This window comes from Felis catus, chromosome A2, assembly GCF_018350175.1.
Source record: "Felis catus isolate Fca126 chromosome A2, F.catus_Fca126_mat1.0, whole genome shotgun sequence".
In the NCBI taxonomy this organism is placed as follows: Eukaryota; Metazoa; Chordata; class Mammalia; order Carnivora; family Felidae; genus Felis; species Felis catus.
The window spans coordinates 109,494,545-109,518,625 of record NC_058369.1 but is presented as its reverse complement, the minus strand read 5'-3'; the positions used below and the strand labels follow the sequence as shown (position 1 = coordinate 109,518,625).

Here is a 24,081-nt window from a genome sequence, read left to right as displayed (position 1 = left end):
CTATTTAAAACTGAGAACATTTATCAAAAGCTACTATTTATCAAAAGCTGTGGTATGTGGCAAAGTGATATTCAGCGAAAATTTGCATTTGTCACATTTATCATCATTGCTATTATTATTATTATTATTATTATTATTATTTTGCAGCATTTATTGTACTTTCAACTTGTGTGGTATTCTGAGCTTTCAGCTAAAAATTGTTTTAAAAGATTAGGGTATGCTCAGAGAATAAAAGGAGTGAATGAATGAATTAAAATAGAAATAAACATTTTAAAAAGCCATCAGGCACAAGCAACAAAAGAAAAAAGTTAAAATAAAAAGGTTTGTGCTTCAAGGTATACCATTAAACAGTGAGAAGATAATCCCACAGAATGGTTCTACAAATCCTATCTGATAAGGGAATTGTAACTAGAAGCTATTATGAACTCCTACAACTCAACAGTAAAAAAGACAACACTATTAAAAACTGGACTAAGGATCTAAATAGATATTGTTCTAAAAGATACTCAAATGACCAATGTGCACATGAAAAAATGCTCAGTATGAGCTGCCAGGGAACTGCAAATCAAAACTGCAGTGAGATACCATGGGACACCTTCTGGGATGGCTATAATAAAAAAGATAAATAATGATAAGCATTGGTGAGGTTGTGAAGAAATGGGAATCCTCATTGATTGTTGGTGGGTAAATGGCACAGCCAGTCTAGAAAACAGGTTGACCGTTCCTCCCTTGATTAAACATAGAGTTTTCATATGGCCCAGCAATCCTAGGTGTATTTTCCTAAGAAAAATAAAGCATATGCCGACACAAAAACTTGCTCATGAACGTTTATAGCATTATTCTTTTTTTTTTTTTTTAATTTTTTTTTCAATGTTTTTTATTTATTTTTGGGACAGAGAGAGACAGAGCATGAACGGGGGAGGGGCCGAGAGAGAGAGACACAGAATCTGAAACAGGCGCCAGGTTCTGAGCCATCAGCCCAGAGCCCGACGCGGGGCTCGAACTCACGGACCGCAAGATCGTGACCTGGCTGAAGTCGGACGCTTAACCGACTGTGCCACCCAGGCGCCCCAGCAGCATTATTCTTAATAGCCAAAGTTAGAAACAACCCAAATGTCCATCAGCTGATGAGCAGATAAACAAAATGTAGTATATCTGTACAGTGGAACAGTCCTTCATAAAAAGGAGTGAAGGACTGGTAAATGCTACAACATGGATGAACCTTGAAAACATTTGCCAAGTCAAAGAAGCCCGTCGCAGAATACTAAATATTATGATTCCATTTGTAGTTGTCCAAAATAAGCAAATCCATAGGGACAGAAAGTAAATTAGTGGTTGCCTAAGGCTGGGTAGGAAGGTGGTGGGGCGGGTGGGGGGGGGGGGTCCCTGATAATGGATAGGTGGTTCCTTGTGGAGGAAATAAAAATATCCTAAAATTGATTGTGGTGATCCTTGTACAACCCTGCAAATATACTGAAAACTATTTGATTATATGTATTAAATGGTGAATTTTATGGTATGTGAATTATATATCTCAATAAAGCTGTTTAAAAAGAATAGAAAAAAAACAAAGTTCTCAGCGTAAGACCAAAATATTAGACAGAGTCTGGAAAGTATGAGCCAGAAAATGATGTATATAAGTACCAAGAAAGTAAGAGAGAGTATAACTGCAGTTATAAAGGAAATTTTCATAAGTTTTTGTGTTGAAACCAATATATATGAAAACCCATATAACAGTAACCTTATAGAAAAATAAAAATGAATATATTCATCTCATATAGAAGTAGAAAAACTAGAATAATTAAGGAAAATTTGTGTAAATATATTTAAATGCCAACCACTTCCTAAAGCTGCAAACCTGAGTATGCTTTACAAAATGTTCAAGGACTTCTCATTTTACACAGATTGCAGTTAGTTCATAAAAAGATGGGAAGATACCCAACTCATTTGATAAGACTAGCCTAACACTGATGCCAAAATAGGAAAAAGACCAAGAAAACCTTGGGCCCAATTCAGTTTATAACTCAGATACGAAAACTCTAAGATACTAGCAAATTGATCCAGGAGTATGTCAAAATAATAATTAAATAATAACCAAGTAAGGTTTCTCCAAAAGTGATAGGATGGTTCAATTTAAGAGAATCTTTCAATATTATCCATTATATTACAGAATAAAAGAATCACCTATGTTTATCTCAATGGATGCTATAATCCCTTTGATAACATTTAGTGTCCATTGATGGTAAAAGCTCTTAACAGATTAGGATAGAATAGGTCTTTTTGGTAACTTGATAAAAGATTTGTGGAAACCTTTCCCAAACAGTAGCATCCTGCTTAATGTTAAAACATTAGACACACTTTCATATTTAATGGTAAAACCCTAGAAGCATGAGAATCAGGACAAGGAGATTCCTGAAGATTCTGTGAGCGAACTGCAGACCGATTAGGCCTCCTCGGTGTTCCTGGAAGGCAATACCCTTTGCTCTCAAAGTTTCCGACTTGCATTCCCTTTACCTGGAGCAGTCTTCCCCTAGTTATTTAAATTCTTTGTGTCTTCACTCCCTCAGGAAGGTTTTGTTCAAATGCCACCTCCTTAGGCGGACATTTCTTAACTGTCCTTGTATTTAAAAATAATAATCTCTTTCTCTCTGTCATTCTGTTTCCCTCTTAGTCAATGTTCTTTCCCTGTAGCACTTATATTACCCCTGCCTTATCACCTCAACTAAAATTTAAATGTCAGGGACTTAGACTGGAGGAGCATGGAATTTGTTCATTGCTATCCACAGTGCATAAATCTGTGTCTGACATATATTAAGCACTCAGTAAAGATAATACGTAGTAATCATTGCATTCAAAGTTTATAATTTTTTGTTCTAAGTTATTATAACCCTTAGTAAAAAGAAAGAAAAGCTTAGTATAAATTATCACTTAACATGTTTGGCTTCTCTTACCTAGGGTTGTCCAGGCCAGCACTGAAATTTGATATGGGAAAAGCATACACTGTATTACAGACATGACAAGGATAACAGGTTCAGAGATTGCACAGCAAATGATATGTTTGGGTTTGCTCATTACCTCTTTGAAAAAAAGCTCTCATTGATTAGTTCTGAAAACCAATCCCTGTTACGAAGACCAATGATAAATAAGAAAGAGCAAAAATAAAGAAAAATTAAAAGGGAGAGAGAGAGAGAGAGAGAGAGAGAGAGAGCGAGCAGAAAAGGAGTATCAGGAAACAGGAAGGCAGTCAGGTAAATGGACAGAAGTGATCAACAGAAAGGACAGTTAAAACAAAGCAGACATAAAAAAAGTGAAGACACTTTGCAATTGCAATGTAAGATTCAAAAACTGCACATCTCCTTTGTTCTTAAACATCTTTTCACACTGTGTTGAAAGCTGCTTTAGGGTTATGTATTTATTTATTTTAAATATATAGGACAATTCTGCAGTGTCAGACTTATAACCTTTACTTATACAATGGGATTGCTGTGTGATAAATTGCCTACCTGCCTGTATTGTGTCCTTCTTTTCCCCCAGGCTGCACCTAGCTTCTTATGTCTAGGTTATAGCATCCTACGAGGCTACCACCCTAGTCTTGCTTTGAATGCATTTTTGTCTTATTCGAAAGGTAATAACCATATAATTCATCCCCACTTCCTCAGAGCTGCCTCTGTGTAGTGAGATCCTGATTACCCATGCCCAGCCGAACCACTCCCAACCTTTAAATACCTCGTCCTTGTAGATACTCCCAACAAAGGGAGTCTTAACATTATAATCTTACCAGTTTTTTATTGTTCTCAAGAAACATTGGCTACTCTTACTAAGATGTCTCTTGTACAGCCCCTTGAAAGGTCTCAGCCTTCGTATAATTCTTATATCAGTAACACTTCTAGAATATTGATGGCTTGTGTTCATAATCCTAGTGTGGACTCATAAAGAACGATTCAAATTATGTTGACATTCTAAGATTTACTACAGTAACATTCTACATTTTAATGTTTATTTTTGAGACAGGGAGACAGAGCATGAGTGGGGGAGGGGCAGAGAGAGAGAAGGAGACACAGAATCTGAAACAGGCTCCAGGCTCTGAGCTGTCAGCACAGAGCCCAATGCGGGGCTCGAACCCACGAACCGTGAGATCGTGACCTGAGCCGAAGTCAGACGCTTAACCGACTGAGCAACCCAGGCACCCCCAGATTCTACATTTTAGAGAAGTCTTCAGCCAAAACCACTTTGAAATTCCAGCACTTAAAGAGTTTTCCTGGTTTGCTTTGAAAATCCACTTAGAGAACACCTTGCTCATTTATCTACCACGTAGCATCAGATACTCAGAACAAATAAGTTGGATGTTTTGCTGGATATGCACAAAACATGCAGACTAAACAATATAGTGTGAATGTGACCAATCATTACTTGATATTTATATTGTATATATGATCAAATCATATATATAATCAAAATGTAAATGTGGTTTGGGGTATCATTTTAAAAATGATACTATTATAATATACATTTCCTGCATCTTGTTTTTCTCATTGGCAGTAATTCATGGAAATTTCTCCAATTCGTTAGATACAGATGCATTCAGTCAAGAGGTTCACGATTACTCTTTTCGTGGTTATGATTTACAAGTGGATACAACATGCTTTATTCAACTTTCTCATTGATAGGCATTCTGATTGTTTGAGATGTTTTTGTTTTCATGTTTATGCATTTGTATCCGTTAGTTTATTTGTTTCTCCAGTAGCTAAGTATGTGTGGTAGAGATGTGAACCCTGATGATCTAGGTTCTTGTGCCTCCCTGGACATTTTACTGGCTCTGTGAGGTTGAGCAAATCTTCTTTGAAACTATTTGCTGGGGCGCCTGGGTGGCTCAGTCGGTTAGGCGTCCGACTTCGGCTCAGGTCATGATCTCGCAGTCCTCCCCTGTTCATGCTCTGTCTCTCCCTGTCTCAAAAATAAATAAAACGTTAAAAAAAAACAAAAATTTAAAAAGAAACTATTTGCTAATAAAAAATTATCAGATAACAGGGGCGCCTGGGTGGCGCAGTTGGTTGAGCGTCCGACTTCAGCCAGGTCACGATCTCGCGGTCCGGGAGTTTGAGCCCCACGTCGGGCTCTGGGCTGATGGGTCGGAGCCTGGAGCCTGTTTCCGATTCTGTGTCTCCCTCTCTCTCTGCCCCTCCCCCGTTCATGCTCTGTCTCTCTCTGTCCCAAAAGTAAATAAACGTTGAAAAAAAAATTTAAAAAAAAATTATCAGATAACAAAACTTATTTTTCCTCAGTAGTTTATGAAAGATCCAAGTGAGAAAGTCAACATAAAAGTACTTTATGAGTTTATTAATTCATGTTTCTTTTATGTTTTTAGTTTAATTTCAGGAGTTGTTCATAGGAGAAAAGGTAAATAAATATAATTAATACTTTTTCCCTTTTTGTTACAGAATGGAATGACTCCTCTAATGCACGCTGCATATAAAGGAAAACTTGATATGTGCAGATTACTTCTGCGACATGGAGCTGATGTAAATTGTCATCAGCATGAACATGGATACACAGCCCTCATGTTTGCTGCACTTTCTGGTGACGTTTTAGAATTTATTCTAATGTATCATTATCAGTCACCTATGCAAAATTTTTATAAGTACATAGATACTTTTAAATTACATGCTTTTTTATTATAGTAAGTTTAAGGTCAATTCTTACAGGAAAGGTGGGAATTGGTTCTTGAAAGGTTGTAATGTATAAAGTATGTTATATAGTTAATTTGGTGATATGTTTCTTTGCTTATTTAAATCAGCTGATTGTATGGACAATATATTTTGTGTAGAGTTAAGGAGTTGGATCATTATTCTTTCAAGTGAGTTCCATTAACGTTCTGTGTCTTTGTATGTTGAAGTAATATGAAAACTTCTTTGGTCTCTTGAAGAAATAGCTGCTATGTTAGAGCTGTCTGCTTCACTGACATTTATGTCCTAAATATGCTGATCCAGTTAGAAACTTACTCTGATTTGTGAATAAAGACAATTGGGAATTGGGAAATATTTACAATTAAGTGGAGTCATCTGTATTTGTAGTATTTGTAGGTTTTTTTGTTTGTTTGTTTGTTTTTTCTATATGAAATTTATTGACAAATTGGTTTCCATACAACACCCAGTGCTCATCCCAAAAGGTGCCCACCTCAATACCCATCACCCACCCTCTCCTCCCTCCCACCCCCCATCAACCCTCAGTTTGTTCTCAGTTTTTAAGAGTCTCTTATGCTTTGGCTCTCTCCCACTCTAACCTGTTTTTTTTTTTTTTTTCCTTCCCCTCCCCCATGGGTTCCTGTTAAGTTTCTCAGGATCCACATAAGAGTGAAACCATATGGTATCTGTCTTTCTCTGTATGGCTTATTTCACTTAGCATCACACTCTCCAGTTCCATCCACGTTGCTACAAAAGGCCATATTTCATTTTTTCTCATTGCCACGTAGTATTCCATTGTGTATATAAACCACAATTTCTTTATCCATTCATCAGTTGATGGACATTTAGGCTCTTTCCATAATTTGGCTATTGTTGAGAGTGCTGCTATGAACATTGGGGTACAAGTGGCCCTATGCATCAGTACTCCTGTATCCCTTGGATAAATTCCTAGCAGTGCTATTGCTGGGTCATAGGGTAGGTCTATTTTTAATTTTCTGAGGAACCTCCACACTGCTTTCCAGAGCAGCTGCACCAATTTGCATTCCCACCAACAGTGCCAGAGGGTTCCCATTTCTCCACATCCTCGCCAGCATCTATAGTCTCCTGATTTGTTCATTTTGGCCACTCTGTCTGGCGTGAGGTGATACCTGAGTGTGGTTTTGATTTGTATTTCCCTGATAAGGAGCGACGCTGAACATCTTTTCATGTGCCTGTTGGCCATCTGGATGTCTTCTTTAGAGAAGTGTCTATTCATGTTTTCTGCCCATTTCTTCACTGGGTTATTTGTTTTTCGGGTGTGGAGTTTGGTGAGCTCTTTATAGATTTTGGATACTAGCCCTTTGTCCGATATGTCATTTGCGAATATCTTTTCCCATTCCGTTGGTTGCCTTTTAGTTTTGTTGGTTGTTTCCTTTGCTGTGCAGAAGCTTTTTATCTTCATAAGGTCCCAGTAATTCACTTTTGCTTTTAATTCCCTTGCCTTTGGGGATGTGTCGAGTAAGAGATTGCTATGGCTGAGGTCAGAGAGGTCTTTTCCTGCTTTCTCCTCTAAGGTTTTGATGGTTTCCTGTCTCACATTTAGGTCCTTTATCCATTTTGAGTTTATTTTTGTGAATGGTGTGAGAAAGTGGTCTAGTTTCAACCTTCTGCATGTTGCTGTCCAGTTCTCCCAGCACCATTTGTTAAAGAGGCTGTCTTTTTTCCATTGGATGTTCTTTCCTGCTTTGTCAAAGATGAGTTGGCCATACGTTTGTGGGTCTAGTTCTGGCGTTTCTATTCTATTCCATTGGTCTATGTGTCTGTTTTTGTGCCATTTTTTGTTTTTTTTTTTTTTTAAGAAAAGGAAGATATAATACTCTCATACCTTAAAAACAGTAATCTATATTTTTATAATCCTGGAAGAGGAAAGCATTTCTGGAGAAGGGTTGGGGATAGCTTAAATAGATGATGGGGATTAAGGAATGCCCTTGATGTGATGAGCAGTGGGTGTTGTATGAAAGTGATGAATCACCAAATTCTATACCTGAAACTAATATTGCATTGTATGTTAACTAGCTTGAATTTAAATAAAAACTTGGAGGGAAAAAAAGAAGGAAAGCCTTTCTAAGTGTGATATATAAAATATAGAATATAAAAAGGACAACATTGACCAACTTGGTTATATATAATCTTAACATTTCCAAATATAGAATATACCAATGTATAAAGTACAAATGAAAAACTGAGGAAAATATTCATTACATAGCTTAAAGGGTCATATTATTATGTAGCAGGAGCTCTCATAAATCATACAGAAAAGTACTGCAATAGAAAATTGGACAGAAAATTGAACAGAGAACAGAAGACATAGAGCTGGCCCATAAGGATATAAAATATTTTCACCAATTAGCAAAGAAATGCAGTTGGAAAAATAAATGATCATTTGTCACTCACTGTATTGGCAGAGGTTAAGGAAGAGCGATCATGTCCAGCGTCAGCATAGGGACTTCTCTGCACTGTTTTGGCATATGCACATCTGCCCAGCCTGCTAGTAGTCAGCCTGGCAAAATGCCTTTAAAATAGGCATAAATTTGATTCTGCAGTGTTTTCCAGGAACTGTTCCATCCTGCAGAAATTAATGGAAAATGCTGGTCACTAAGTATAGTTCATAATAGCAAAATATCTGTAATGATTACATTAGCAATAGAATGCAAATAGAATAAAAGCAAATGATAGACCGTCACCTGTTGTATCGTTATTCCAGGGCCTGCGGATGTGAGGATTGGGATGGATTAGTAGTAGATATTAAGGGGAGATTTTTCATTTTATCACTCTTTGTTGTTGATATTTTTTGTTCTTTTCACTTTATACGTCATCAGTAAAAAAATACATTTTGTTAAAAAAAAAAGTGATACTCAGTTCCATACCGTCTTTGTATTGCCTGATGTTTTTCCCCCAAAATGAGGTTAATCTCTATATGGGTTTTTGTATTATTTTACTCTTTACTCTGGTTATGATTTACATTTCAGAGAAAATGAAAATATTCACAAGATAGAAACCTAAAACTAAATGAGGAAAAAAGGTACAGATCATTTGAAGGAGGTGTTTTCAGTTGGGCATTTCCTTAATATTAACAGATACGTTCCCTTCTAACGTCAGGTAACAAAGACATCACGTGGGTAATGTTGGAAGCTGGTGCTGAGACAGATGTTGTCAACTCTGTAGGAAGAACAGCAGCTCAGATGGCAGCCTTTGTGGGTGAGTTTTTACGGCATTTTTTAATTAGGTTGTATCCAAAATGTCCTCCGTGAAGAAATAGCACTTCGCTTCTCAGAGTACAAATAGTGTCATGTTTAGTTTTAAAGAAGCAAAATGTTTACACTTTGCTGGGTTTTGTCTAACTTAATGAAACGTCCAGTGACCCTTTGGAGAAAATGAGCAAGCTATCTTGAATTTCCACCTTGTGAGATACAAAGAATAGTGGGGCCATTTTAGTTGTAGTTAAATGCTTTGATGACTGTATCTTATTTCTCTAAGGAAGTAGTTTAACCTAAAGTCAAGAACATGAACTGTGAAGTCAACAGTCCTCAATTGAAATCCTGGCTGTGCCAGTCAGTAGCAGGTTACTTAATTATTCTGACCTTTACTTTATCCATTGTAACATGGTTCCTGGTTATTGAAAGGATTAAATGAGATGTTGACTTCCGGAGCTTTAGGGGTAGCACTAAATAGGTGTCATCAGTTACTGTTGCTAATAAAAATTGCAACAATGCAGTTTTTTCATAGAAAGGAGCATTAATAATAGTGTAATATATAGCTGTTTCATTTTCATCCTCATCAAGCACAAACTTTTATTGTGTTGTGCCCAGTATTTCTTGGTATATTAATCCTGTTACTGGACATAATATGAGGGTTTTGGAAGAGAGTGGCGTGAATATTTGGTCGTTGGTGTTTTAGTCCCACTGAGTTAGCAGTTAAGGAAAGTCCAAAAATAGACAAGCAAATATATAAACCTCTGATTTATTGGGGATGCAGCAAGTGACTTTTTAGGACTGATAAGTCATTAAACAAATAGTTATTGTTTGCAACCTATATACCAAGCATCACTGTAGGTGCTTTGGATACAGTGGTGAATGAAACAGAGGCTCTTCATGTGTTCAGGCAGTTGGAGGCTAATAGCAATGACAACCATTGTGAAAATATACTTCAAGGCACAGCTTAAGGGTTTCATAGAAATACATCAAATAGAGGGATCTTGTATCCTCTTCCAAGGAAGTTTTGAGAGAAATTACATTTAAGCCATGGAAATTAGTCTCGTACAGGAGGGCAATAACTGTATGTTTTGTTAAATTTTGTTACTAAATTATCTCAAAACACTAATAGTAGCTACCAGTGATTAAGTCAGATAGTCACTGAGTCAGCTCTGTGAGAGCGAATATCCTTATTTTATCTCAATTTCAGGAGGATTTAAGTATGGTCTTGCAGTACAAACTTCAGAGAAATATTTATCTCTCACAGTTAGAGTCTCCCTGGTTGCCCCCAGCTTACCACTAGGCTCATTTTGAGGGTGTCAGTACAAAGGGGAAATAAGATTCATCCAGGAAGCTTGGTTCTCATATTTTAGTTCACATCTGCTGCTAATTCATTACAAGATCGTGGGCACATCTCTTCTCTGCAGGACTCAGTTTTCTGATCTGTGCCCTGAGGACTAGCAGTTAGATGAAATGAGGTTCTACTGAACTCCCAGTTTTCATCACGTCCACGATGTAGCAAATGAGAGCGCAGACAGAGGTTCAGTAACTTTCCTCAGGTCACAGGGCTGGAAGTGGAGAGGCCTCTTTTTTCACACATGAATACGATGCTCTTTTACTTTCCTTTCTCTTAACACCACTCGATCCATAGAAATCTAAGGTAGAAATTGTCCCCAGTCCCATCCTAAAATAAGAGAATTGTTTGCATTCCGTTTGAATCTCACAGATGAAAATTAAACCCTTTTGGTCTACACGATATTTTCCATTATAGGTAGTCTTTTTAAAAAGTCATCCACCCCCTCTTACTGCCCTCAAGCGGAATGGTTTGTATCAATATGTGCACGCATATGAATGATTTTTATCTTTTAAAAAAGATTTTTATCTTTTAAAAAAGATTTATCTTACAAATATATTTCTTATAACTTATTTCCTTCACTTACTAGTATGCCATGGAAGTCCCTCTCATCTCAGTGGATATAAATTCAGTTATTTCCACTGAATTTGTGTCATATTCCATATGATTCAGACGTACCACAGTGCATTTGGCTCTCCCCTACTGATAGTTTTTAAAAATCATTTCACTACAAATGATGTAATAATGATCCTCGGTCATATATTTTTACACGACAGTGCTATAATCCCTGTAACACATACTCTCAGAAGTAAAAGGGCTGAGACACAGGGTATGTATTTTTAATTTCAGTGTAAGTCTAGATTGTCTTTTAAAGAAGGGCATAACAGTTCACATTCTTATTTTTTTTATTAAAAAATTAAAAAAAATTAATTTTTTAAAATTTACATTTATTAATTTTTGAGAGACATAGAGTGCATTTGGAGGAGGGGCAGAGAGAGAGAAGGAGACACAGAATCCAAAGTACACTCCAGGCTCTGAGCAAGCTGTCAGCACAGAGTGGGGCTCGAACAAACTGTGAGATCATGACCTAAGCCAAAATCAAGACTTGTACGCTTAACTGACTGAGCCACCCAGGTGCCCCATGATTCACATTCTTTTTTTTTTTTTTTTTCTTTAAAGTTTGTTTATTTTTCAGACAGACAGAGTGCGAGCATGGGTGGGGCAGAGAGAGGGAGACACAGAATCTGAAGCCAACTCCAGGCTCAGAGCTGTCAGCCCAGAGCCTGATGCAGGGCTCGAACTCATGAACTGCGAGATCATGACCTGAGCCACAGTTGGACGCTTAACCAACTGAGCCACCCAGATGCACCCGCCCCCCGACGCACCACACACACACAATTCACATTCTTAGGAACATCTTCATCAGAACTGGGTGCTTTCACTTTTTTGCCAATCTGGTAGTTGAAAAGATGGTATATTGTAAATTTATATTCCCCTCATTATTCACGAAATTAAGTTATTTTCTGCTGTTGGTCATTTCTATTTCTCTTTTCTGTGGACGCTCATACTCATTATTTATCCTTTGGGTTGTCTTTTTCTTACTGTTTTGAGGAGTTTTATGTGTATTATGGTTGCTAACCCTTTTTCTATCAAGTGTATTTCAAATAGTTATATTTCCTTATTTTGACTTTATGGGAACTTTTGCCATAGAAAATTTATTTTTAAGTAATCATAGTTTTTCTTTTATAGTTTCTGTGGTTCTTGTCTTGTCAGAAGAGTTCTTAAATATGGGTTAATTGAGGATTCTCCTAATTGCCCTTCAATTTTATTTTATTTTTTTTTGTACTTTCAAAATTTAATTTTTTAGAGTTTATTTCCCCCTGGATATGTAGTTAATTGTGATAGCACCACTTACTAAACCACCCAGCATTTTCCCACTAAATTGTAATACCTCTTTTGTGGTGAGTTAATTTCTCTTATATACTGGTATCTATTTCTGGGCCCCATATTCTCTTCTACAGGCCTGCTTGTCACTCTCTGTATCAATACCATATTGTTTGATCACATTGACTTTAAACAGCATGTTCCCTTCAGGTCTTCCCGTTTGAATACCTTCCTCTGTCCCCCCATTTTTTTGGTTCTTGTTGGACTTTTATTAAATAGTTATATAATTATTTTAAGAGAATTGACCACTGTATGATAAGACATGCTATTCAATCGCATGGTATGCTGATATATTGATTTTTGTGTATGTGTGTGTGGTTTAGAACTTATTTTTGGTACCTTAATAATATTCATTATATTCCCTCAGATCAGTTCTTTCTTTTAAATGAAACTCCATTCTTTTAAAATTTACTTCTAGGTAATTTGTAGTTATTGCCCATATTGTAAGGAGAATTCCCACTACCACTGACTGCCACACTGTGTCATTTCTAGCTGGTTATGGGTAATAAGGAGAAAGCCATTGATTTCTGTATTTTTCTTGTCATTCTTATTAGAGTCTCCTGGGTTTTATAGCTGTTCAATTGCATTTATTTTCTGTTTGAATTTGCTTCAGGCTTCAAAGTAAGAAGCAACAATAGTAGTGAAAATCGACATGTCTAGGTTTTTTTTCCTGTTTTTAATGGTAATATTTTTAGCTCTTCCCTTTTTATGAAATTGCTAGTGGTTTTATTGGTACAGAATCTACTAATATACTTTTTCATAAATTATAACGATTCTTGATTCCTTTTTGGTTTTTTGCCTTTGTCAATAACCTCTTTGCTGATCTCTTAATTTTCCATCTTTATTATTTCATTTTAATAGTGTAACTACTTCTATACCTGTATGTTTATAAACCCATGTAGGTGTGCTCTGTTCTCTAACCCAGAATGAGATATTCTTTCTTTTAACAGGTATTCAGCTTATGCATATTTGTGGTTATTGATAAACTTGACTACGTACCTCCTCTTTTACCACATTTTTACACTTTGTTTTACTTGGTGGTTTTGTGTGCGTGTGCGTGTGTTTGTGTGTGTGTGTGTGTGCTTAATGTGACTGGCCTGGTCATGTTAGAGTACACTTATTTCTTCTTTTATTAACTCGAAAGATCAAGAATGCTTTCCCATTCCACTAAAGCTTACTTTCCTATTCACGACACTCCCAGTCAAACCTATATTTGTTGGTTATTTAAAAACAAGAACATGGGAATGCAAGCTGGTGCAGCCACTCTGGAAAACAGTATGGAGGTTCCTCAAAAAACTAAAAATAGAACTACTCTACGACCCAGCAATTTCACTACTAGGCATTTATCCTAGGATACAGGTGTGCTGTTTCGAAGGGACACATGCACCCCCATGTTTATAGCAGCACTATCAACAATAGCGAAAGTATGGAAAGAGCCCAAATGTCCATCGATGGATGAATGGATAAAGAAGATGTGGCATGCATATATATATATATATATATATATATATATATATATATATATATGTATATACACACACACACACACACACACACACACACACACAATGGAGTATTACTCGGCAATCAAAAAGAATGAAATCTTGCCATTTGAAACTATGCGGATGGAACTGAAGGGTATTATGCTAAGTGAAATTAGTCAGTCAGAGAAAGACAAAAATCATATGACTTCACTCATATGAGGACTTTAAGAGACAAAACAGATGAACAAAAGGGAAGGGAAACAAAAATAATATAAAAACAGGGAGGGGGACAAAATAGAAGAGACTCATAAATATGGAGAACAAACTGAGGATTACTGGAGGGGTTGTGGGAGGGGAGATGGGCTACATGGATAAGGGGCATTAGGGAATCTACTCCAGAAATCATTGTTGCACTCTATGCTAACTAATTTGGATGCAAATTTTAAAAAATAAAAAATAGAATTAAAAAAAAAGAACCAGGCAAGGAAAAAAAACAAAAAACAAGAACAAAATTCTCCTCTGTGTCCCACCCCCAAGGAACTGTATTTGCCCATTTAGCAATTCGAACATGAGAAAATACTTCTAAACTCATTGGGGGCGCCTGGGTGGCGCAGTCGGTTAAGCGTCCGACTTCAGCCAGGTCACGATCTCGCGGTCCGGGAGTTCGAGCCCCGCGTCGGGCTCTGGGCTGATGGCTCAGAGCCTGGAGCCTGTTTCCGATTCTGTGTCTCCCTCTCTCTCTGCCCCTCCCCCGTTCGTGCTCCGTCTCTCTCTGTCCCAAAAATAAATAAACGTTGAAAAAAAAAATTTTATAAATAAATAAATAAATAAATAAATAAATAAATAAATAAATAAACTCATTGATTTCTCTACATTTCTCTTGTTTTGCCTTATCAGGCCTGGGACTTTCCTTTCCTCCTCCACCACTGCCACCAGCTGTGGACTTTGCTGAGGGAGTTTAGTATTTTTAGTCCCGATATGTAATTAGAGTGTCATTCAAAGTGTGTTACTTCTCTTCCAGTAATCCTCATAGTCAACTCATGTTGCCTCCACCCATTTTTCAGACTAGCCATCTCTGCTACCAGGCGTTCTCCACTCCTCTCCCCTCCCCCCTAGCTCCATCTGGAGCTCTCTGTGTTCTCATTTAGGTTTGGGCTACAGGACCTTCTGGGATGGTTTGTAGGTTGAATCTGGTTTGAAACATATCATAACAGAAATTCTCTTTCTCTTTGAAATGTGAGTCATCCCTGGGTAGTTTCATAGTTCTTGTATCACTGTGCTTTTCCCTCAGTCATTTGTAGAACCTCCTTCACACTTTCCTACGTATTTATAAATGAGAATTTATTTTCCTTAGTAAACTTTCCATATATCATTCTGGAAGTGTGTTTTGAAATTTCAGCCTATCCTAGAAAATAAAACATTTTACTAAGATGTGTTTAGTTGTGTGTGTGTGTGTGTGTGTGTTCTCAGTAATCCTTCCTAAGACTGACTCAGTGACCCTATTCAATCAGGAAGACTTAAGTCTAGTGATAGCAATTCTGGCCCCAGATTATACACTGCCCCCCACCCCCCGCTGCCCGCCCCCAGCATATATTTTCTGCAGTGATAGTACTGTTTTATTTGTATTTACTCAGAATTCATAAATTAAATACCAGTAAAACTAAATATTTGTTTTGGTTATAAGTATATACATCAGTCTAATATAAATTATTAGCTGATTATTTAAAATAAAATATCAAAATAATGTAAGCACTACCTAAAATGTAAAAAAGATTAATGCTGAAAATATTATTATTTTGTCCTTCTTACAAAGATGGAATCTTAAGAAGCCTCTCTCTTCCTGTGACTGTGTCATTGATACATAGCTGGTATTTTTAATGTACCAATATTGCCACTGCTCACAGGGACTGTCCTGACTCTATTAGTTGAGAGGCTCATGAGAACACATAGTAACAAGCTAATTCTCTATTTACCCGACTGTTTTCTCTTCAACTTTTTCTCTGTTGATTTTAAGGTTTTAAGGAGGTAATTTTAGAACTTTGTTTTTTTAAGTAGCAATACCCATCTTTTTATTGAAGCTGGATATAGACTGCATTTTAAGGAAGGATTGTAGTTTGTCTTCATCTTGTCTGGTTTCTTTCTGCACAGTTGTAAATTCCTACATGCGGTGACCAGTGTTAATTTTGATGCCGACATGTTCATGTCCTGCTTGTACATTTGCTTGATTGACTGTTTCTGTCTTTCCCTCCGTGAATATTGTGGATGTAGAGATGATCATTTGCTAAACAGAGCACCTCATGTTTCTAATATATCCTATTACTGTTTGACATCCCCTCAAGGTACATAGATTGGAGCTTTCTGAATAAAAGAAAGAAAGAGGGAGAGAGAGACAAAGAAACAAACAAACACACAAACAAACAAACCCTGGTGTTTGGGTACTTAAGAACAGCCCTGAATACCAAAAAGGAGATTGTGGTCACTACTAAAATTTCCCTTCAAATCAGGGACATGTTCTTCTATCATTTGTTTAACCTTTAAGTCTCGATCCATTTCCCTTTTTCTTTCTGGGACTTGTGTTATTTTTCACTACTACGTTTCTCGATCTGCCCTTCAGCTCTCATCTCTTCCATAATGATTACCATTTCCTAATTTTCCTGTTTGGAGACATTTCATCTACTTCATCTTCTGCATTACTATTTTAGTCCTCACTGCTATACTGGGTTACCTGTTTGAGTTTGTGTGTTAATTTTAAAGGTTTGAATCTTTCTGCAATCCGCAAGACTTCACATTTTGTACTCGATCTGCTTGATTTGAGTGTTCTCGTTTGGTGATTAAGAGTATGGTTTGGTGCTGGTTTGGGTCAGTGGTCGTGGTTGTAAGTGCACTTCCCACGAAAGAAGCCATCTGGTGGAGGCAGCACATAGTCTTCATGTTGCTGGATCCCTGCAGGAACTTTGCTCTGTATCCCCTAGGCAGCGAGGTAAAGCTGGAGGGTTGTGGAGCAGTGAAGAGAAGGGCCACTATCTCTATACCCGTGGGCCCAGGGTCAACAAACTGGAAGATATTTTGTCCTCACTCAAGCAGACGCTGCCAGGACCATGCATAAGCTGGGCAGGGGCCACCCAGACCACTCTCCCGGAGCCCTGGTGCCGTGGGCCCACTTCCCAGGACTTTCTGCTGCTGGTCCCTCCCACCTCGGCAGGCAGAGAAGAGGAAGAAGTCTCTCCTCCAGAGATCCCGGAAGAGTCTGCACCTACAGCTGTGCCCTGCGAGGTTCTGGCTGCTTGCCCAGAGTGGCCTCTTCCCCACCCCAGAGAGTTAGTGGTGAAGGAGTCTGGGAAGGGGAGGCAACAGGAACACACATTCAGGCTACCAACTTCTCCAGGGACAGTTTTGGTTTCATAGAACCAGTTTTACCTCTAGAGATGGCTTAGAGAAGTGGCATAGGGATCTATAAGAAGCTGTAAAGTGGATTCCAGGCTGCGCCGGCAAAATCTTTTCCTCTAATTATATTCACAAAGAGGCCAAGCTTTTCTCAAATTCAAGGGAAGGGGAGATAACAACAACAACAACAACAACAACAACAACAACAACAATAATCTATATAGAGTGAATTTACATTCTGTGTGAAGAAAGCCAGATGTGATTAGGGAAGAATGACCATCATTTCTGTAGGGGTGGAAGAAGAGACAAATAGAATAAAAAACAAACAACTTTTAATCTTTTTTTTTTTTTTTTATGTTTTATTTATTTGTTTTTGAGAGAGAGAGAGAGCACAAGCAGGGGAGGGATAGAGAGAGAAAGGGAGACACAGAATCTGAACCAGGCTCCAGACTCCGAGTGGTCAGCTCAGAGCCAGATGCAGGCCTTGAACTCACGAACTGCGAGATCATGCAACACCCGGTTGCCCCCAAAACAACTTTTAAAAAATATTTAGGGTCAATTATAAATTGAACTCCCCCCCCCTTTTTTTTTTGTAGTCTCCATAATCTTCCTATGTACTGTGCATTGTGTCTTTATAAGGAGATTATGTCTTGACCTCACAAAACATGCTTATAAATGTTCCTCAAAACATTTTACCTCTCCTTCTCCTCTTCTACTCTCTTCTCTTGAAAATGAAAGACGTTAATGCATGGTTACTTCACAAGAACACAGCAACATACTTAATAAAAAATTGGAAAATGTCCTATTTTGAATAATAAAATAACAGATTTCCTATTTTTCTGTTAAAAGGTCAACATGATTGTGTGACTATAATCAACAATTTCTTTCCCCGAGAGAGACTGGATTATTACACGAAACCCCAGGGACTGGATAAAGAGCCAAAACTGCCTCCAAAATTGGCAGGCCCACTGCACAAAATTATCACCACGACAAATCTTCATCCTGTCAAGGTAGCATAGTGTTTTTTTATCTTCGCTTTTCATTTAAATATTGCTTCGGAGTTGAAACTGCTCTTGGTTATGTAAGATCATCTTGGTTGGGCTTTGCCAGTGTAGAGCTTGAGATGGAGCTCTGTTGTTCAGTTGGTACAGTGAAGGAGTGTTCTTGGTTTAAACCTGAGAGTGAGGGACACAGGCTAGGGCAGGAGGAGAAGCTAGGCAAAGAGGTGGGTTCAGCTGAAGCATACTTTCCACCTCATCTCACGGCAGCTCTGGACTGTTAATGGTTCCAGAGGGGCAAGGGAGTCAGGCTTTTGTATCACTCAGTTGCCAGTGCCGGAAACTTGTTCCCAGAGGGAAAGGACAGCCTCCCAGCTACTGCCAAGGACAATGGCTTCCTATGGATGAAGGCAGTTCCCTGGAGAAGGAGGCAGCTCTGAGCCCATCGTAGCCAGCACTCCCAGGAACTGAGGCTTAGTACACAGGCTGCTAAGAGGACCTCAGTGGGGCACCAACAGCATCTATTACAGTAAAGATCCTTCCAGGAAATGTTCTGAAATATAATCATGAGCACATTTTTTAAAAAAATATTTTTATTTTATTTTTGAGAGAGAGAGACAGAGTGTGAGTTGGGGAGGGGCAGAGAGAGAGGGAGACACAGAATCCCAAGCAGGCTCCAGGCTCTGAGCTGTCAGCACAGAGCCTGACACAGGGCTTAAACTTACGAACTGTGAGATCATGACCTGAGCTGAAGTCGGACGCTTAACCGACTGAGCCACCCAGGCGCCTCAGTCATGACCACATATTTTAATGCAAGTAGCTATTTGATGCCTTTAAATAATATAGTTCTTCCAGAATTAGTTAAATCACAATAGATTTTCAGACTCTTTAGAACAACCCAGAAGTTCACATGGCTTACCTGAGAAACTTTAAGAGCCATTCTGAACTACTGTCTCTAATATTTTCTTCATAGTTTACATACAGACTTTTTTATTTGTTTAAAAAATGCATTTTTAAATTTAATTAATTTATTTTTTCATAAATCAATCTACATGAGCATAATTTTCTCAGTGAATCATTATAGAAAACTCTGTGTGTGCCACAGTGATGCTGTCCTTTTTCAAATTTCAGTGATCTGTATCTTCATTCATAGCGTATAGATTTGATAGTAATTCAGAACTGTTTGGTGAGCAAGATGACAAATTGGATAAAAAATTAATAACATTAGTACAAAATGTTATTATAAATGCAGTGAATTAGATGTCCTTTAAGTCTATTTTGGTGAATCTGTGGAACATACTGAACACCATTAAAATAAGCGGGCAGTTTGCATAAAGTAACTCTTTTAAAGACTGACACTTACTTGAAGATATAAGTTCCAAATTATATGTAATATTATTACTTTATTGATGTTTCCCTTTGCATACAGACTTTGAAGCTCAAGAAACAAACTTACAAAACATACCTGCCATCTGCCTTTCCTCTTCAATTGTTGTACTTAATATTCTGAAAGAACCCCAGGAGGTAACACTTGTGATCCTAAGTGGGCAAAAACAGAAATTCAGCCACGAATCATATGTTTGTATTTATGGTGGAGATTAAGTGGAACTTAGAATTTAACTTTTAGAAAATACGTAGCCCTTCTGTAACGATGGATTTTTTCCCTCCCAGCACACGCAGGCAAAGAGATAAGTCCCATGTAGGAGCTCCTCCTTGTCCGTGGCGCTCTTTTTCTTAGCAGTGGTGCAGGCTAGGGTAGGAAGACAGGATTTTTCCTAGGATATAGCATTTCTCCACATGGAGAATGTGTGTGGTTTTACAAGGCCCTCCAGCCTGAGCATTATGGGATCTTCTGGTTTAGACTGATTTGAAGAAGTTCCCTGTATTTTTCTGATTCACTGTCTTTTATATCTGTTTCTACCCCTTGAGACTGCAATAATCTCAATAAATGGGAATAATTGAGTCTGTGGAGTAATTTTTTTTTAGTGTTTATTTTTGAGAGAGAGAGAGAGAGACAGAGCATGACTGGGGATGGGGCAGCGACAGAGGGAGACACAGAATCTGAAGCAGGCTCCAGGCTCCGAGCTGTCAGCACAGAGCTTGATGCAGGGCTCGAACTCACAAACTGTGAGATCATGACCTGAGCCGAAGTCAGACGCTTAACCGACTGAGCCACCCAGGCGCCCCTGTGGAGTAATTTTTGATATTTATATGTAACCCAGTCTCTTTGGGTTAAATGTTTTAGTAATTACTGTTCTTTAATGATCTTTATTACTTTTTCTTTTTTTAAATTTTTTCTTCTTCTTCTTCTTCTTCTTCTTCTTCTTCTTCTTTTTTTTTTTTTGAGAAAGAGAGTGCATGCCCGTGCACACGAGCACGGGAGAGGCAGAGAGAGGGGGAGAGAGAATCTTAAGCAGGCTCCACACTGACACCGTGTGCACTCTCTCTCAAAATATTTTTTTTTAAAAACTAAATAAATACAAAAGCACATATTTGAGTAAATTAGAGTAAGGGTATATTTATACAGGCAATAAATTGTAAACATATATGAACTGAAATAGCCTACGTTATATATTTTTTAGTACATTTGGTCTTAAAAGAGATTATTCTGTAATTATAGTACCTTCCTTCAAACCACACCTTGCTTTTTGTAGCTATAAATGATCTATTCACTTGGAAACCTCCCCGCCCACTTTGGATAAAAGTTGTGCAGTTGCTATTGTGGTGGCTTATTTTCATTGCTTTCCCCTTTTCAAGTCAGCAGGGGTCTTCTTGAAGCGTATTATAAAAAGGTAACTAACAGCCATTGTATAGAGTCACAGACCTTTTAAAATCACAGAGAGCCTCCTTGATACACAATTCACCCTTTCACTGCGGTGCACTTAACATAGCTGCCTGTGCGTCAAGGTTAAGTGGCTCCTGTAGCGATATGGATGTTTGTTTTCAACAGGGACTTGGAGAATTGTGCTGATGCTCAGAATACAGAGGTATACAGGAGAAAAACAGAATCACAGGAAAAATGACAACAGAATTGAGCAGAGTGTCTAAGTGGTCAGGAGACAGATGTACATAACTTTTTAAGGCCAGAATTGTTGGTTTGGTAATTTTTTTAAAAGAAAAATAAAAAGAATTCAGAATGTCACTGTGTAAACATATTCTTACATTCTTTGGGAGATGAGATATATCTGGCTTTTATGCTTAATGGAATATATTTATTCCTCCTCAATAATTAATAATGAGATTTTCTTTATAATGGATTACTTTATAATGCTCAAAAGATTAAAGGAAGGAAACTAGTTCAAATAATATTTTTTTGTGTTTATAAAATGTTTCAGTAAGCTCATAAAGCAATGGTTATATGTCTTTTTTTTTTTTTTTTTTGAGTACAGTGGTATATATTACAAAGTAAATAAAGCCTAATATTTTCATAAAAGGAAAAAATGAATCTGGGTTCTAAGAATTTTTAAACAAGGTTATATTTATAAGTTTAAGATCCTATGTTTTGATTATAAACGCTTCATGCAAAAATATACAACAGTTTCAAGTGATTGCACTTGACAGTAGAAATACATGTAATTAACCAGCCTTCTCTGCCAAAAGTTAATTTTTGATACATGTTATTATGTAAGTTGTCAGCAAATTTACCAACCGGACTTCTCCTTATACTTATTTCATGAACTTTTATTATTGAGTGCTATATTTTAAGTAAAATATTATATTATATACCAATCTAGTAGTGTCAAAAATAAGTTCAAATCATATTTTAATTTCACAAGAACACTTAATCTATGTTAAATTTCTAGTTAGGCTAGGCATGGGATTTATGTAAGTTAACAAATTATCTTCATATCTGAAGAAAAGGATCTAATACATGAAATCTGCTTTCTGTGATTACCTGATATTTACATTACCCAAGATAGGTATTTAGTTGTAACACAAAGGTTAGCAAATACTGACTTTTTGCTATGTGTGTATAATTGTGCCCGTGTTACACATGTGTTTTCATTACTGTTATGTCCCCACGGATGTTTACATCTGTCCTGTGCAGACCTACTTCAGGTAATCTAGCCTATAACAAAGCCAGTAAAAAAAAAAATTAGAAAAAAAAAACAAACTCCACATTACACTGATTTTGGACTTAATCTATATACATATATGAGAAGTATGGGACTCATAATGCATCAAATTTGATAACTCTCTAGTATTTCTCCTTTTAAAGCTATTATTGCTTTGACCTATTCTCATTACCATAGAAGATTAGAAGCATATCATAAAAATTTCCACAGAGAAATGTAGTTAATTGGAAAGTAATACACTTTTTATTTTTAGACTGCTTCTTGTGAAAATCTCATTTCTTTATAATTAATAAGAATTAATGAGAATTATAGTACTCCTAACCATGAAATTCTAAAGCTCAGTAATGTTAGCTAAAAGTAGTGATTACTTGGTGATTTGATTCTGTATATAAGGGATATGTGAATATGCCACTTTTATCTTTGGTAGAAGTGCTTTTAACCGAGAATCTAAAATCATCTGCGTGGCATACTAACACCCTGGTTTAGCTGGATGGCAGATCAAGTGATAACTTAGATATAAAGAGCTCAAGAGATGTCACGATGCTACGGTCCTCTGTATTAGTTTCATAACTTTGATCATTGGCAGTTGGCATTCTAATTTGAATTAACGTAGTAAACATATGACCCTGAGAAAGACATTATTTGGTAATCTATTGAAATCAACCCAAACTGACTGCCTAATTTGTACATGGAAAAATCTCTCATGGAATTTCTTTTTTTTTTTTTTTTTTTTCTCATGGAATTTCTAAGCTCACTGTAATTTCTTCTAGATCGTGATGCTTATAAATGAGAATCCTCTACTGGCAGAAGAAACAGCTCTGAATAAATGCTACAAGGTGATGGATTTGATTTGTGAGAAATGTATGAAGCAGAGAGACATGAATGAAGTGCTGGCTATGAAAATGCACTACATCAGCTGTATCTTTCAGAAATGCATTAACTTTTTGAAAGATGGAGAGAATAAACTGGACACTCTCATCAAAAGGTACTGTTTTTTTGTTTTTTTTGTTTTTTTTTTTTTACCATGTCTTATGTAGAACATGCTCAAATGGATAATGAATTATTATGTGAAGCCTCATTATGGATTAAAACATTAAGCAATTTAGCAGCAGTTGTTACTATTGGGCTCACACTTAGTCTGTAAGAAACGAAAGACGATGTTACGTTTAGACTGAGTGGTTATTCAGTTCTGTACTTTCTACAGTGATGCTTTTGTTATCCCCAGTTTATAGGTGAGGAAGCTGAAGTTCGGAGAAGTTAAGTAGTGTGTGTAAGATGTAGAAGGTAGCCCAAGTCCAGCTTTGACGATGGGTACACCGTGCCGTAGGTTCCTGGTCCGGATTCGTCGTGGCCCTCAGTGTACCTCCATTACTGAATCCGCGAGATCTGTGTGTTATCCTTGTTCTCTGAACCACCAGGGATCAAATTCCCTTACAGTCACACTGAGAAAAGTGAACTGTGTCAGAAGGGTGTAACTTAATGAGAATTCTCGCTCTTTGTACAAATAACTGGCATGGTAATGAGTAACTAGCTAATCTGATCATGGCAGTTAGTGTGTTTTATGGCAGGGGTTGCTTTTATAAATACAGCTCGGGGCCGTAAACCTGATAAGGCCTAGCTTAGCATGCAGCTAGAAGAGCAATTTGAATTAAGTCTGTCATCACGACTTGAAGAGACAACGAAAATCTGAAGTAGAAAAGAAGAAACTACTAAAAGTTCATGGGTTTGGCTGTGAGGAAATGCTTAGGGATCAAACTCCAGTTATTTTTTTTAAAAAATATCTTACAGCTTGCTAAAAGGCCGAGCTTCTGATGGCTTTCCGGTATATCAAGAAAAGATCATAAGAGAAAGTATCCGAAAATTTCCTTACTGTGAAGCGACACTCCTCCAGCAACTGGTGCGAAGTATTGCTCCTGTTGAAATTGTAAGG

The 24,081-nt window shown here is 37.3% G+C and overlaps 1 protein-coding gene across 3 annotated transcripts in view; it reads left to right on the top strand.

Moving 5' to 3' along the window:
- The window catches only part of ANKMY2 (ankyrin repeat and MYND domain containing 2), a 39,995-nt gene that overhangs the window by 7,225 nt on the left and 8,689 nt on the right, over nucleotides 1–24,081 (top strand). For all 3 annotated transcript variants that reach the window (XM_011280417.4, XM_045052447.1, XM_045052446.1), the window contains exons 3-7: nucleotides 5,439–5,577; nucleotides 8,820–8,918; nucleotides 17,927–18,087; nucleotides 22,922–23,136; nucleotides 23,940–24,075. In XM_011280417.4, the coding sequence (XP_011278719.1) occupies nucleotides 5,439–5,577; nucleotides 8,820–8,918; nucleotides 17,927–18,087; nucleotides 22,922–23,136; nucleotides 23,940–24,075 (750 nt within the window). The remainder of the gene's footprint in view (nucleotides 1–5,438; nucleotides 5,578–8,819; nucleotides 8,919–17,926; nucleotides 18,088–22,921; nucleotides 23,137–23,939; nucleotides 24,076–24,081) is intronic.